The 16,825-nt window shown below is 47.6% G+C and overlaps 1 protein-coding gene across 8 annotated transcripts in view; it reads left to right on the forward strand.

The window, feature by feature from the left end:
• Positions 1 to 16,825, forward strand: part of arhgap21a (Rho GTPase activating protein 21a) — a 60,810-nt gene that overhangs the window by 16,558 nt on the left and 27,427 nt on the right. For 4 of the 8 annotated variants that reach the window (XM_023823506.2, XM_023823512.2, XM_023823508.2 and 1 more), the window contains exons 1-3: positions 10,027 to 10,555; positions 12,535 to 12,711; positions 14,033 to 14,054. In XM_023823506.2, coding sequence (XP_023679274.2) covers positions 10,337 to 10,555; positions 12,535 to 12,711; positions 14,033 to 14,054 — 418 coding nt within the window. In that variant the 5' untranslated portion in view covers positions 10,027 to 10,336. Of the gene's footprint in view, positions 1 to 10,026; positions 10,556 to 11,844; positions 12,038 to 12,534; positions 12,712 to 14,032; positions 14,055 to 16,825 lie in introns of those variants that run through there. The other 4 variants (XM_072713189.1, XM_072713194.1, XM_072713184.1 and 1 more) reach the window with 2 other exon arrangements.

A 16,825-nucleotide genomic window follows, 5' to 3' on the forward strand; every position in this document is an offset into this window, starting at 1 on the left:
TTAGCCGGGGGGGGGGGGGTGTGACTCCCCAGTTTAGGCTTCAGCGTCTTGATGCTAATGCATTAATGGCTCCTAGTCTTGTTTGCCCACTTGTGCTTGTACCTTGTCACCCGTGTTAAGCTGCTGACCCACAGCTACCTGGTGGCCGTCCTCAGCAGCTAGTGTGGGACGGCCATCTGTCCCTGGGCCGGTCCCCCGCAGTGCCACTGGGCTTCCTCCCTTCCCTTGCTAGGTTAGGGTTCCCCCAGGGGCCCGGCCACCCCGCTGCCTGTCCGGCCCACTGCCGACCCGAGCTCCTGTGCTGCAAAGTGTCCCTGCGAGCTGCTGCCAGCCAGAGGCTTCGCTCTTCACAACCTGAGCTCGCTCCATTCAGATGTAATCTAAACATAATACACACACACACACACAGACACATACACACAGACACACACAGACACAGACAGACACACACACACACAGACACATAAATGCACGCACGCACACATGGGCTAATACGTTTCATCTGCAGTGTGTCTTGCTAATGCAAGTTTGCTGGTTATTTATAAACATGAGTGCCTGGTTGGCATTGCCTTAAACAGGCTCCTCGTTTTTCGGGGGGCTCAGCAACCCCCCCCCCATTTTCCTGGCGCTGACATCCCTCATGCAGGTGAACCGTGCCCCTTGTGGCCGATTTGCTATTCGGCTCATTTTGGGTCATGTGCACGGAGGTTCTCTGCGTTCATATGATGATGGAACCAGTCCTCAGAGTTCTTCTGAAGAGGGAACGGGAGTGTTTATCAGACTTGAGGTTGGAAATGCTTTCCCCAGGTAGTTGCAGCCTGTCTGAAACAGAAACGGGCTGTTGAAACCAACCCCCTTCTTGATACTTACAAACAGTCTGTTTTTGAGTGAGCAGGAGCAGGTCAAGTGTGTGAGGAGGTGTGGTGGCCCCTCCCTCACAGACATCCCATTGTTTTATCACTCTCCTTTTCCCTCAGCTGCGGAAACCTCACATCTCCCAAGCATGATTCCATACAGAATTTCCATCACAGCTGAATGGCTTCCTCTTGACAGGCATGCTTGGGTGGGGTCACGGTTTAGCTCTGCAAACATAAATTATACTGATCTCACTTTCACGTCTCCCTGATGGTACCTGTGGGCGTGGGCAGGGCTTATATGACCTCGATGCAGGTGCAGCTTTGGGCCTGGTCAGCAGAGACCCATCCCTCTGCTTCTGAAAAGATCCCCGCTTTCACTTTTAAACGATGCCCTGATATTTCCCGTCTGGGGAGACATGGCATTTTTGGCTTCTTACAGCCACGCCTCTCTCTTCGTACCCATGGCCCTACCTTGGCTCTGGCTCAGCAGTGAGTGAAACACTCTGGCTGCTTTCTTGGGTGCATTGATCTGGCTGGGAGCCCCAGCGCCGTGTGGGACGGCGTGCACCACCTCCCACCAGCATCCCGGCATCCCCGAGGTCCTGGGCTGGGGTGGGTGGTTATCCTCCGGCGGGTGACCATGGTGTCAGACACACAAACAAACTGGACTCTGTTTCCATGGCAAGCGTGGAAGGGCGTGGCACGGTGGCCAGTCTGGAAAGCACTTGGGGACTGTACCCATTGGTTGTTTATATGGAAAACACCAATGCCACCATCTCCTGGCTAGCCGGCCGTCCAGCCCACAGAGCCTGTAGATTTTAGTGACTCACTGCGTCTGACCAGTTAATTCATTGCTGTTTTCCTCTCACTCGTTCTTGAACTTTGTACCCAATTTACTGTATTTTTGCTTTTTTTTTTTTTTTTTTAAAGTGCCACACCCTTAAAAGTGCCCCATTTGGTCTAGCTTAGCTGGCTTCAGACCTTCTGCCTATTTACATTTAGGTTGCTGCCTGGGACCTTGTTTGACTCTGATGGTTCTGTTAAGTATGACTGTCCCGTCTTCCTGACTGGTGATAGGCCAGCCTTGTGCCCAGGCCCAGCCAATGGGATTAGTCGTGGTTTAACCACCGCGTTGCCCAACGCGAATGGAACTTCTCCGTGGATGTCTGTGAGCCGTGCTGTAGAAGCCCACATGGAATCCCAGACAAGCTTCACTACTGATGACCCCCTGAAGATGGTGCCCAAGGAGGTCACGTAATGGGTTAACTAGCCCTGTTTGTGAGGAAGACCCGGAAAGCCCACAGAAAGTTCTGGATACAATTCAAGTGTGCATTAGGGGTGACTTATGGCGGAGGAAGTGCGTGAGGTCGGTCTGGGACCCTCTCGCTTGTTACGAAGTTGCCGTGAATATTTCCCTGGGATACGGAAATGGAGCCGTAGCCCGCAGCTGAGGCACACGTGCCGTTTTCCGAGCCGCGGGTGTGGAGCGTCGGGGAGAGGCGTTCCCGTCTCCGGGAGGAACGCGACCTGGGGAGGAATCCTAAGAATCTTCCGTTTCTCCGCCTATGCTCAGTTATAAGAAAATACAGCTTTTTAATAGTAAAATGAATCACCACGCACATACAGAAGTGTGCTATTTTCTTTTGTGCGTTGTTTCCCCCTGGTCTTTTTCCATATTTGAGGAAATGTCCTGCTTGGGTATGGGGAGGGGCCAGCGTGCAGATCCCAAACACAGATGGCGGATCTGGGGGTGTTCAGGGTGTGTCCCCATGCCTCGGAGTGCTGGCAGTCATGACAAATCCGTCAGGCATGTGTCTGGAGTGGACACGTGTGCATATTCCCCCCCCACCAGCAGATACTTGCTGGGACATCTGATCGCCAGGCACTCCCCATCCCCCCAGTCGGGCCTATCATGCCCTCCATGCAGGCTGGTAGGAATCCACAGCCCCATCCTTGTGGGGCCCCATTTGAGTCACTGGTTTATTTCTGTAGTAACGCGGTCTGTATAGCGGTCATATGGAAAATTGAGAACCTCCATGATGACCAGTGAAGGCATGTGTGTGATAAACTGGTGCAAATGCCTTGGCCTACTCATGCCCCCCCCCCCATCACCCCCGTCAGTGGATGCTTTAGACACTTTAGACTTTTAGACTTATTTTTTTTAGGCTCCTTAAATGAGGTGTTTGTGTGTCTGTCTTGTCCAAACTGTTCTAATTTTCCCACATCCACAGCTGCCGGAGGCAGTGAGTGACAGCAGTGGTTGCTAGTAGCTGTTGGGGGTATATGGGTGTGTGTGTGTGTATGTGTGTATTTGTCTGTGTGCCTTGGTCTGTGCGGGGGGGGGAGGGTGATGATCACAGTCCTCGCCCCTCATTGGTCAGTGGCTTGTCCATTTGCATGGTGGTCTCCCTCTTAAGCCCCACAGACCAGCGTAGCTGCCCGCAGTTGACAGTGATGCCGGTATGAAGATGGATGGGGTATCTGATTCCACAGAGCCGGATGTCCTTTAACTGCTTGTGCATATAACCCCTCAGTCCAGGTACAGAGTATCAGTGTTTCCTGCGCGCAGCTAATCTTCCCATGAATGCCCCCCCCCGGGCTGTGAGGGGGTTGAGGGCAGGCTGGCTGTGTGCCCCATCTCTGCCTTTTCTTTGAATCTGTCACACTCTAGTGTCTATAGTCATGGTGTCGTCACTCATAAGAGCATAAATCCTGCATCTTCGGCCGTCCCAGACAATTTTTGTCCAAGCTTGTGATGACCAGGCAGGACTATTTTCTGTTGATTAAATCTGGCACCTTCAAACATCGTTAGGGACAGCTTGTTAATCGCTTGGCCTTGCTAGGCTTGAGGCATCGATTGCTTTGAAGATCAACATGGAAGAGGCTGCTCGTCACAGTTTGTGAACTCGACTCTAAAGTTTCCAGTTCAGTTTTCAGAAATAAAATGCTTGTTTTTATTCTGAAACTGTTGATGGGTGGTTAAAATCTTTTTTGGTGTCTGATATATTGAGGCCATTTGTATCCAGCCAGAATGCTTTTTGGTTATATATTTGTTTACAGTCATTATGAAAGTTATAGTCAGTCCTGTTACACTGTGATATCACACCACAAATTTGTTCTAAAGCGACTGATATATCAGAGTACAAAACAGAAACACATTTGTATGATTTACAGTCAGAGAGAAAAGCACTATGCGAACTTCAATGCAATCTTATTTTGGGAAGAAGCACCACTTGCAGGCGAAATCGGCTATCCAAGTGAACAATAGTGATGTTCAATTCATGAATGACTCGTTCTTCTGAACCAGCTCTATTCAGTGAATTGGTTGAAGAATCAAACTTTTTGTACATCGACGGATTACACAGATCAAAGTCTTAGATTCTACAAATCTAAAAACATTTGACAAATTGTTTGTGCTGTGTGCATATCTGGCCACATGGTGAAGCATCGGTTGAAGCAGTTACTAGACAATTCTTATGAGACTCATAAGACCCATAGGAGATGTGTATGGTATAATTTATGTATAATTATTATTTATAATATAAATGCATTTATATTGGGTCTGGGCAACAAAATGATAACGCTAATTATTGCGATATATTTTCCCTCAATATCGATATGCCAAGTGCTCCTTAAAAGTTCAATATAACTTATGACAACATGCTGCTGGCAACGTGCTTTGCATCACTAAATGAGGTCACTTTCTCTGTGACTACTTGTCAGGATTGGGAGTGGAGCACATACACGAACACAGCCGTGAAAATGGGGGATTTAATGAACAAATAAGAGAATGCAATAGGACAGGCAGGCAGACAAACCATCAAACCAACGGGGCAACTCACCAGGAGAACAAGTAAGTCCAAAGCAACCCGTTCAGCGAAATCCACAAGGAAAATCCACAGTAAAATTCAGTCCATGACAAATCCCGACGGTAATAATTCACTAGAATTAAGAAACGATAGGAAGAATGCCAGCTGTAGCGTTTTTCTGCAATGACTAAAATGACCCGCTCATCTTCTGTCTTGGACTTGTGAAATGTGAATTGCTGTTTGGTACACATGGTGCTTTTGGTTTCCCTTTTCGGCTTTGAGCCCTTTTTACAATAGAGCGCTCCATCTAGTGGGGTCAGAAAATATAGCAAATGGTTCCAGAAGCGTCATTTTGGCCATTGCTACTGTTTGGCAAGTGTTACGTTCTGACGATAAAGAATAGTTAATAACAATGATTAACCATCTGGTTTCTTCTTGAAGTAAAGATCAGCTTTTAAACTGGAGAGAAAAAATGACTTCGCGATAATTATCGATATCAACCGATATAACAATTTTTATCGCGATAACATTTTTGGCCATATCGCCCAGCTCTAATTTAAATACATTATTGGCCTCTTGTATCACCATTTTTGTTACCTAATTAATTTTGTTTAGCATAAGTTAATAGGTTCTGGAGTCGCAAATCCCCTTACCCTTTCCCCCCGTTTGGATATGTATATTTTCGTACACAGTTTTAGTGAAGGCAGGGTTTCTCAGGAATGCATTGGGCACGTTGTAGCAGCACTGACTGTAGTTTTAAGGAAGGTATGCATGCTATGATCGGCCCTTGAGAGGTAATGGCCATTGTGGCTGAGAGCCTTAGATGGTGGCGCCCCCCCTTTACCTTTAGGCACGCTTGTGGAGGGGGTCAGTGCCGGTCACATAAGCAGCTGCCTAGGTTATCATCTTCTGAGGGGGCATCAACTTCGCAAGCTGATTTTGTTTCAGATGGGGGTGCTGATGGTGAAGCTTTCCCAGGATGCCAAATTGACTTTGGTACTGGGTGAAGTCAGACTTTGTTAGTGAGATGATGATCAGGTTACGGTTCGTAAAAACCCATTGTTTCATAAGTGGGTGTTTTTGTAGACGATTGATTAGAAACCAGTTGAATGGCAGCCTTGCTCTGCCTTTTTGACAAATCCCCCGATTAGGGCTGTGCAATATGACCAAAATGACATATCCTGATAACAAGATATACAGTGTCAAGGCCGCAGCTCATATTTATGGATTTTTTCTATGGATCAGCTGTGGTAGGAATTGGATACAAATACGCCAAAAAAAAAGGAGTGAATGTAGCGCGATCCACAAATAGACGGGAAGTGATTCACAAATGTGCAAAATCCATTTCGGGTGTGCACATCGCTCCGTGTTTTTGTGATTATGATTACACTACACAAATAAAAATACACATTCGTGGATAGTGATGTATTTGTGATTTTTTTTCTCTAAAGATCAGCTGCGGTATCTGGAGCCCTAAGAGGTCACGGTGGGAAAATATTTTTTTGAAACAGTTTTAAGTTTTGAGTATAATATTACGTTACTAATAATAACTGTACTGTGTCCATTTAAAGTACAAAACATAGAATTAATAAGTATAAACCTAAACCATACAGACATGTCCAATTAAGTGTGCTTTAAGCATTAAACAATGGGGGACAATGCACACCATGTAACTTTCATATGTGTTTTTATATGTATTTATTAATAACTGCACTGTGTCCATTTGCTGCTAGTGACTGTAAGACAGCTGGGCTGTTGAAGGTGAAGTACTCACTCAAACATAGAAATATTAAAATTCGCACATAAAGAAATCTCAAAAACCAAGGGCTGTTGCTTGCTTTTGTTGAAAGATATTTCAGCCAGGAAACTGGATATAAAGGTAACTTTACTGCGGTGTCATAGTTATGGTTTAAACCCGAACCCACTTTCGGGTATGTCTCCCTGGTATTTTTGCCTGATGTATGTGGGGATATGCGCATCTGTACCGAAATATTCCAGAAAGTGGGTTTGAGTTAAACCTTAACTCCAACACTGTGGTAAAGTTAGATTTATATTCAGTTTTCTGGCTGTAATGTCAATGTTTGTGATATATTTCAGTGTTTGTGTGTGTACTTCATACTCAGTAGCCCAGGAGAATGGGCGCCATTATTAATAAGTATTAAAAACACATAATATTAAAGTTACATGGTGTACATTGTCCCCCACAGTTTAATGGTTAAAGCTCACTTTACAGGACTTGTCTATATTACTTAGGTTTATACTTGCCATCACATTGCAGCAAATAGCAAGTGGGCTAGTGTAGTGGGATCACAAACCTATTGCTAGTGAACACAAAACTGTTTAAAATATTTGCCCACCCAGACCTCTTAGGGGCTTCGTAGTGGTACGAACTGGACAAAAATCTGCAGATCAAAAGGAGTGAAGGCACAGATAATAACGTAATCCACAAATAGACAGGACGTGATCCACAAAGGTGCAAAACACGTTTTACAGGTATAAATCGCTCCGTATTTACACCTCACACATTAAAAAAAATACGTATTTGCGGATAGTTAAATATTTATGGATCTTGGTACAGCTGTGGCCAAAAGTTTTGAGAATGACACAAATATTAATTTTCACAAAGTCTACTGTCTCAGTTTTTATGATGGCAATTTGCGTGTACTCCAGAATGTTATGAAGAGTGATCAGATGAATTGCAAATAATTGCAAAGTCCCTCTTTGCCATGAAAATGAACTTTATCCCAAAAAAAAAAAATGTTTCCATCTCCACAAGGCTGGAGATCACTCTGTCATGATGACTGAGTTTAAATAGCAGACTGGATGCTTTAAAAGGAGGGTAGTGCTTGAAAACATTGTTCTTCCTCTGGTAACCATGGTTACTTGCAAGGAAACACACACAGTCATCGATGCTTTGCGCAAAAAGGGGCTTCACAGGCAAGGATGTTGCTGCTAGTAAGATTTCACCTAAATCACCCATTTATCAGATCAAGAACATCAAGGAGAGAGATTCAGTTGTCATGAAGAAGGCTTCTGGCCGTCCAAGAAAGTCCAGTAAGCGCCAGGACCGTCTCCTAAAGGTGATTCAGCTGTGGGATCAGGGCACCACCAGTGCAGAGCTTCCTGAGGAAGGCCAGCAGATTTTTTTGGACCTGATATTCTGCAAAAGGAACATGGGTTGGACTACTGAGGACTGGGGTAAAGTCATTTTCTCTGATAAATCCCCTATCCGATTGGTTGGGGCATCCAGAAAAAAGGTTGTCCAGAGAAGAAAAGGTGAACACTACCATCAGTCCTGTGTCATGCTAACAGTAAAGCATCCTGAGACCATTCATATGTGAGGTTGCTTCTCAGCCAAGGTAGTGGGCTCACTGACAATTTTGCCTAAGAACACAGCCATGAATAAAGAATGGTACCAAAATATCCTCCGAGAGCAACTTCTCCCAACCACCCAAGAACAGTTTGATGGTGAACAATGCCTTTTCCAGCATGATGGAGCACCGTGCCATAAGGCAAACGTGATAACTAAGTGGCTCGGGGAACAAAACATCAACCGCAGACTTTAATCCCATTGAGAACTTGTGGTCAATCTTCAAGAGGCGGATGGACAAATAAAAACCTACAAATTCTGACGAACTCCAAACATTGATTATGCAAGAATGGGCTGCCATCAGTCAGGATTTGGCCCAGAAGTTGATTGACAGCATGACAGGGTGAATTGCAGAGGTCTTGAAAAAGAAGAGACAACACTGCAAATATTAACTCTGCATAAACTAAATGTAATTTCAATAAAAGCCTTTGATGCTTATGAAATGCTTGTAATTTTACTTCAGTATACCACAGAAACATCTGACAAAAATTTCTAAACACTGAAGCAGCAAACTTTGTGAAAACCAACACTTGTGTCATTCCCCAAACGTTTGGCCACAGCTGTACATATTTGTCAATTTTCTTCTGTGGGTTACAAATAAAAACTTCCATACAAGCGACACATCCCATGTGGTGGCGTTTATGCTAGCAAAATGTTGCTGTAAATGGTGTATTTCATGGTGTCGCAAAATGAACAGTAGAGCATAATATGAAACGACAGACGTTCTTATTTTGTCATCCGATATATATCATCATATCGCAAAGCCCTACCCCCAATTCCTCCTGATGCTTACACTTTGGTGGAGAATGAGACAGTCTGTTGTTTGAATCTGTGCAACTGTGTGACTGTGTTCTGTTGACTTTGTTTTGAAGGCGATTCCTTGGGCTGGAGGCCACATGTTGGAGGCCTCACTACATGCAGATGTATTGTATTGTATTGTATTGTATTGAGAAGAGAAGCAGCACAATCTTGAAAGGTATAGATTTGATCAAATATACAGTATAAGATCTGGAGAGTGGATTGTTAGGGGATTGTACAATTAACAGCAAGGACCCGTGGTTTGGAGATGCCTGTGGTTCTATATAAGCTGTAGGTTGGTGGATAATTGATCTGCACTGGCACACCAGTGGACGTCGGACTGGGAAAGGCTTTAGTATTCAAGACGACAGCCAGAGACTTCAGCTTCGTCAGCTTCGCAGGAAGATGAGGGAAAGACATGGGTTTGTAAAGAGCCTTGATTCTGGATGGGATTACCGTAAATGGACGTCCTGCTTTCTGAATTATGATGCCTGGGGTCCGGCTGCTTCTTGGAACCTGCTGGCACCTTTGGCATTGCAGGGAAACTGTGGCTCTGGGGAGTTTTCCACAGATGAGATTGGAAAGACCTTCCATGTCGGGCTCATCTTTGGACTAGCTGAGTAGTGAGTGGGAACCTCTCATGGGCTGTGTCCTTTATCCACGGTAGTCAGGGGATGTTTCATTTGAAGCCACACTCCTGCATCCAGGATGTCCGGGTCCTGTTCCCCTTTATTCGACCCCTCGGCTAAGGGGGTCTATGCTCTTTGAGCACATTCTATCCCTTGCCAGCTGCTCTTAAAGCTGTACCAATCCCGGTGGATCTCTGTTTACCGTCAGCTATTGAGGAGCCATGCATTGCTGGCGTGTCTCTTATGTAACAACCAGGGAAGGCGGGCCAGGGGGATGCGGAAGAGGTGAAACCCCCCCGAAATAGCCAAGACAATCTGTGGGGTAAAACAGGCACAAAATTAGCTCCATTTGGCTTTTCCCGATCTATTTCAAACCCGGACTATTTCCAGACCTCCCAATCCCAGATAGCAAGTCTGTGCCGTCTTTGTCCTTCAGCTGTTAGAATGTGCGACACAAGGAATTTCTCCTGGGCTTATCCCACATCGACAGGGAACGGGGCGGGCTGTGGGTGTGGCATGCGGGCCGAGAGGTCATAACTGACCCATCAGCGACAGCTGCTGTTCCGGTCTGGGAACAGAGAGCAAGCGAGCGGGAGAGTTGTGGAGCCCAGATGGGCCATAGTGTTAGTCATTTCACCCTCTTTTTTCCCCCCCCCGAAGTCTGTCCAGATGTGTTTGCATGTAGGTGTCTCTGCACACGTGGTCGCTGGACTGTAGCACTCATTCAGTGTAAAGCAGCTTGGCTGCTCTTCTAGCACGAGCGTGTCACTGTGGGAGTCGGCAGAGCGCACATCATGCTGGAAGAGCACGAGAGGCAGGAGTAGAGAAACCAGCCCGCCGCTCTCCCTCTACTGGCTCTTCTGGAGGAGGACTATGCTGGCCCAAAGGATTGTATCCCTGGCTGAGGCTGACTGCACCCCCCAAGCGGACAGCCCGTGGGCCCGGTCAGAGGGACCTGAGGATTGGTTATCTGAATCCTGCTGGGTTCGCCACCTGAATTTGGCCACCCTGGAGTTGGAATGGAAGCACCTCAGTGGAGTTGTTCTAGGTAGACAAGAACAGGCTTCGAATGGCAACTGTGATGGAACTGGGGTAAGATTTTGGGGCTTTCATGAGGATGAGGAACATTATTCCTGGAACTCTGCATGGGCATGTTGTTGTCCTGTGCTATGTTCTGTTTGGTAATGCCTGTTTTGTGTGCGGCAGTAAAAAGCTGAACCACACCGTTAAAAACAGACAAAAGTTAAAGGAGATCGAGGTCTTGTTCTGCGCTTTCTGGGGCATGTGGAAAGTGGATTTGAGTGAGTGAGATGCTTCACACTGCTCTAGAAATCCCAAAATGGAGATCGTTGGCTTTTCTGATGGAGGAAGGCGGCATTCCCCACATTCCATGTTTGGAAGGTACTTCAGCTGTCGTGGACATGTGGGGGTTAACTCTTATAACAAAATTGTTTGAAAATCTTGAGCGTGTATTAGTACCGATACATAGAGCCCGGTGGTCTGTATTTATTTTGGTAGCTTTTCAGTCAGCTGGATGTCTGATGGAGGTCGGCTTCCTTCATGTTGGGGGAGGAGGCTGGAATGTCTGCAGGCGCTCTGCAGACCCCCCCTGCAGGCGCTCTGCAACCTTGCTGCGCCCCCATCTGATTGAGTCACACACGTCAGCTGAGTGTTTCAGATAGGTGCTGCCAGGGATTCACACAGCAATCATGGTGTGAGCCTGTGACACGGAAGGCAAATGAGCACGACATGCTTCTATTGGTCACAAGTTCCAGCTTGGTCATGGGTCCTGGGCTCACGCCCAACCAGCTGCTTTGATAAGCATGTTAACGGTTTGTCGCACTGTGAGGAACGGAAGTGTGTGAGAGATGGCGATCGGTGGAGAATCTCTGCACCAGAACGAGCTGTGTGTTTTCTCAACTAAGACGGATTTTTCACACTTAATAGTTGTTATACATAGAAGCAGAGCAGGTTCAGTGAGCCATGACGAATGGGGGATATTTTTATTGAGTAGCGCTGTTGAGTAACACTATTAAATATCAGAAAATAGAGAGCATGCAGGACACACGCAGATAGCAGAGGAGCATAGGAGAAACCTTCACTTCCATCGGACGGTCTGCTCTGATGGGTCCCCCTCTGCAGAACGGCACTCTCCTCCAGCTGTTTGACTCACTGTTTCCTCCCTGGTAACGGGCCTAACTTTGGGTTGCTGGAATCCCAGGTCAGAAAGATGAGATCATTCTCGGTTTGCGATCCCAGCCCACTCTCCGGAGGGCTCTCTGGCTGCTGCGAAATGGAGGGGGAGACATGGCCTTTACTTTGGATTAATACAGAGTGAGGGGCTGGTTTTGAGGGGGCTTGGGGGTGTAACTACTTTTGTGGGTGTGACTGGTTTCAATAAGCCAGTAAGGCGCTAAAATTCCCGCCTGGACGGGTTCTTGTGATGTTGTGGCTGAGGTTTAGTCCGCAGTAAGACGGCTGCATTGCCTGCCTGCGCACACAGTCCACTGAAGCCGTCAGATCAGGTCGTAACCGCTGATTGGGATTTTCGTCGAAAGACAAACGTTGCAGCGGGTAAGCTGATTGCACGTGTCGTGGCTGTGATGTAAATAATCCTGAGTTCTTGCATACAGGCTGTTTCACTGTAACAGAAATGCGATTATAGTAGTCCAAGGCTCGACTTTTGGTGAATTAGCAGCTATGTTCAGCTCTAGCCCGTATTTTGAATTTTAAATTATCCATCCATCTTGCGTAATAACTTCTCAAGTGAGCCTGGAACGCTTCCCAGGAAGCTTGAAGCACAATGTATCAGGGGACGCACACAGTCATGCACTGAGGGAAACTTGGACCACGTACACCAGCGCAGGTGGGAAAGAAACCCCCAGCCCTGGAGGTGTGAGGCCAGAGTTCTACCCACGGATATAAAACACTGTCATGCCAGTGATGACAGAATGACACTGATGACCTCTGGAGTATTTGCAGTGGTTGTATACTGGAAGTGAGTGAAATCAGAATTAAAGCTCAGTGGAAAGCATAATAGCTTTAACTATGCTCTATGTCGCCCCCTGCAGGCCAAGCGGAAGGACGCACCGGAGCAGAGCGAAGAGCCATCGCCCTGTGAGGAGGAGCCCTTCTCTTGGCCAGGTCCGAAGACGCTGCGGCTGCGCCGCACGTCTCAGGGTTTCGGCTTCACTCTACGCCATTTCATAGTCTACCCCCCTGAGTCTGCCGTGCACTTCTCCCTCAAGGTGAGCCCCCCCCCCCCACACACACACACGCAAATGGCAGAGGGCAGCAGCTTCATGACAGGCCTGCTGTTCACACCAAGCAGCCGTCATGGCTAACGGGTGACACCGCTGTGCCTTCAGCACTGATCCCCGTCGCTTTCCCGCCAGTGTTGTCATGGTGACAGGATGTGCTTTCAGGAAGGGATTTTGCAGCCTGTTCTCAGCTCCAGCTAACAGCATGTCTAAAATCTCTCACTCACACTTTATTGCCATCGTTTCTCTCTCTCTCTCTCTCTCTCTCTCTCTCTCTTCCTCTGTCTAGTCTTTCTTCCTCTGCCCATCTCTGCTGCTCCTCCCTCTCCTTCATGTGTCTCTATGCTAGCAGCGTTGCGCTGAGGTTTGCGCCACTCTCAGAAACGTTGTATGTAACCAACGCAGTGACAGGCGTGTGGCACGGCCCTTAGCACAAGTAAGAAGGAAGCTGGTTTTTGGCTGAAAAACGCCGTACCCAGGGTGCTCAGGACAGCAGATGAGGTGTCCTGCTTCCAGGTGTGCTGTGTGATTGCTGACTCCGCCCAGCTCACCCATTGATCTGAAAGCTGACGTGTCAAACTCGACAAAGTCAGCTTGGGTGTTATAGCCAGTTTCATCCGGGAGTCCGCCACTGTGACTCGGTGAGGAAGAGAGAAATGACAAAACACAGGACTGCAAACACTCCTGATCTGCTAGAATAAAGCAACAGACATCCATGCAGATGCAGTGCACTGCAAGCTTGCAGAACTGCTCACAGAAATTGAATGGTTACCTGGAGACCCTCACTGCACATGGAGTCACGCAGCAGAAACACTTTGAAGTATTTTACTTTCGTTGGCTGGCGGGGTGTTTAATTATCTATTGATCTGTCAGCCACTGTGTACACTGAGTATCCAGTCATTTTGTTTGCTACGTTCAGCCCCAGGTGGTTGTGGTTATGTCGGCAATGTGAAATGTGCTTCGGTCCGCATGTGAGCCATGATGAAGGCAGCTAGCAGACAGGCTAATCTTTCTGATTTCTCAGTAGTTTGCTTCCTTGACGTCTCTCTGAGAAAGCATCCTAGTGAAGCAGGCCCGATTGGATGTTTCTCTCGCTGATTGTTGCAGACACAGCATTCAAAAGGCGCCTTAATTCCATGTCTCTCGGAGGCCTGATGCCGTTGGATGTTCTGCTGCGTTTTGACTTGTTTCTGTGAATGTCTCCATATCCCCGTTTTTGAGTTGGGATGGCATTACTGGCTAAGTATCTCGAGCAAGCAGTGGTCAGAAGTAACTTTTTTTTTTGTCTCTCTTTTTTTTTCCCTCCCAGGATGAAGACAACGGCGGCAGAGGTAAGGATTTCCTCATGGCTGATGTCCCTGTCACACTGTCTGTAGCCCTGTCATGTGGATGCCTGCCAGACTGCTTTTGATCGTGTAGCTGCAAGGATTGGCTCTCAGGGTCTGTGAGTGATGGGCTTCACCAATAACAACAAGAACTGGAGCCACACCTTCCCCCAGAACTTATCACCGATTGGGTAATAAAGAGGCTGAACCTGTTCAGGTGCCACTGAGCAGTCATGATATTGATGTGAGCCCCCCAACAACCACCAGGCATCTTGGCTGATTACAGGTTTTACTGTAGCTGACAGGCTCTTTCTCCCCTTCTCTCCCACGGTGGGGGGGGGATGGGGGCAGAAAAGTCTGTTGTACTTCGACAGTTAAGCTCTGGGTTAAAAATGGGCAAAAAAAATTCCACATCTGTTCAAATATTTGTTTTCATTCTAAGTGGAATTCCCTGCTGGAGATTTGCAGATCCGAGGTTTTGTTCAGCAGCGGAGGAAGTGGTCACAAAGGCAGCAGAAATTCCCTGGCAGACCCCTGGGGACGGCACAGAGCCCCCTTCACTTGCAGAGCTGCGTTTGATTTGGCCCAGAGGGCGGGGCCTTTCAAACCGGGGCTCCCACGCATTTATTTATTTTGTTTGAGCCTCCTTGAGGAGCGGGTTAATCTGCAAATAAAATGCAGAAATATTCCCCAGTCATTGGTGGCTGTCATGCTTTGCGCATGTTTAGAGGACTAGTGACCTGAGATGCTGTGGAGGTGTTCAATCAATCATTCATTCATTCATTCATTCATTCATTCATTCATTCTCGTTTAATGAAGACGTGCCAGAGGATCTTTTGAAACACTGGTACTGTCTTGTATTTCACAGGCTGGTCTTGGGCTCATGTGATTCACTAGGAACGGGCGCTACCCCCCCAGGCCAGGACGGGGGTGGTAGTTAGTAGGCACTGGCGGATGTACTGAGCGTTTGGTGCCAGCTTGGCCACGGGTGAAGTCACAAGGACACTAGTGGCCTCGTTCCACTGGGCAGCCATGGGAACATCCTGTTCCCAATGGTCCCCGTGAACTCTTGCCCGGCACACGCCATCACGCTGCCGAATGTCGCCAGTCAACTCCGTGCCTCTGTTGTGCGTGTCTTTGTGAGGGTGCTGGTCTGGCCATGGTTCATTTCCGCTCGTCTCAGAAGCAGGAGGGAAGTGAAATTTCAGGCAGTAGGGGCCGTACTGGTTAAGGTACCTGTCGGACGTGGCTTCATGCCAGGACCTCTTGTGTATGTCACTAAGGACAGTCTGGCCTTGCGTAGGGCGGAGATAATATTGTCCATTTCGTAGCACTTGGAATGGAGCAGGCTGGAGTGAAAAGGGAGAAATGCTAAGGAATGCGGCCTGTTGCGTAACAGGCCGGCTCATAAAATGCGTGGGCCACGGCCCGAGCCGGCCCTGTGGAATAACATTATCGAAGGCAAAACAACACACACGCCCCGGCCCACACAAATTGCCTAGCCGCGTTGCCGGACAGGGACTGCGCCAAGACCAGGAATATGGGAGAGCTTGTCTATGTTTAAGTAGCCTCGTCATGCTAAGACGCTAACCTGACTGACTGCTGAATGCTAAATGAGTTTAGCATAGCCTAGCTGAAGGCTGTCTGCTTTTTAGCATTAAAGTTAAATGCCATTTGGAGTAACGAGTTTCTATTACAGACTATTTTTTGTACCTTATTCCTCAGCCCCTGCAGAAATATAGCATTTCAGTGATTGTTCTTCAGTGGCTACCCTGCGGTTGTTTGGAGCAGTGCATTATGGTACTCTCATTCAGTAGGGTTCACATGCTCTGCATGTGTTTGTTTTGAAATAAGATGTTTGATTTACAGCCCTGTCGTGCGGCTGGCATGTAGCCTGAACGCAATGGTGGAGCGATCTTGATGGTTGATGTTCATGCCGACCCGTCACCTGTTGGTACCCTGGCAGTAGCTGGGGGGACCCACCATAGCTGGGCTAGTTAGGGAACTCAGTCCTCTGCCTTGGGTCCCTAGTGCTTCCTTCTGCGTCGTTGGCTGCCGTGGTGCCATCGCTGGTCCTTAGCCTGGCTGCCCTCCGAGGGTGTTTCACACTGGCAGAACATCTGCGAAAAGCAGGGAATAGAGTGCCGTTTGTTTCCTCAAAATATTCAGAAATAGTTGGGGTTTCCCGCACCCCCCTTCCCTCCTCCTTTAAATCTCTCCCAAAGTATGTATCCGTTTGCCCTTGTTCTGAGAGGGAGAAGTCTTACCCGGTCAGATGAGAGCCTCAGGCATGTGCCCATATCAATTGAGATAAAAGGCACAGTGTTCATCAGCCACAAGGGGCTGCACCAGCTATGGGGTGTACAGGATGTTTATCCACGGGGGCCCAACTTGTGAAAGGTCTCTTGGCTGCCAGGCTGCCCTCTAGTGGACAATAGTGTGAACAGCAGCATAGAGTTTGTTTCAGCAGGTGAAGCCTAGTCTAGATTAGTCGCAGTGACCTGCAAAGGTTTGTGACACGGGATCATTGTCCCTCCTCATGGATGCTTGGAAGCCTCTCCTAGAGTGATTCCTTATGGGCCACATGCAGATGGAGTTTACCTGCAAGGTTAAAGATTCAAATTTGCATCCCCTTTGCTTTGGGTGCTAAACCAGGCCCAGAGTCCGTGCTGTGATTCGCAGCTGGTTTATTGAGGTCTGGCTTCTTACAGCAGGAGGCTTGTAATCTTGCAATTACATTTTACAAAAATCTGGTAGAACCATAAAACTTCATTTAA

The sequence above is a fragment of the Paramormyrops kingsleyae genome, chromosome 1 (genome assembly GCF_048594095.1).
Source record: "Paramormyrops kingsleyae isolate MSU_618 chromosome 1, PKINGS_0.4, whole genome shotgun sequence".
In the NCBI taxonomy this organism is placed as follows: domain Eukaryota; kingdom Metazoa; phylum Chordata; class Actinopteri; order Osteoglossiformes; family Mormyridae; genus Paramormyrops; species Paramormyrops kingsleyae.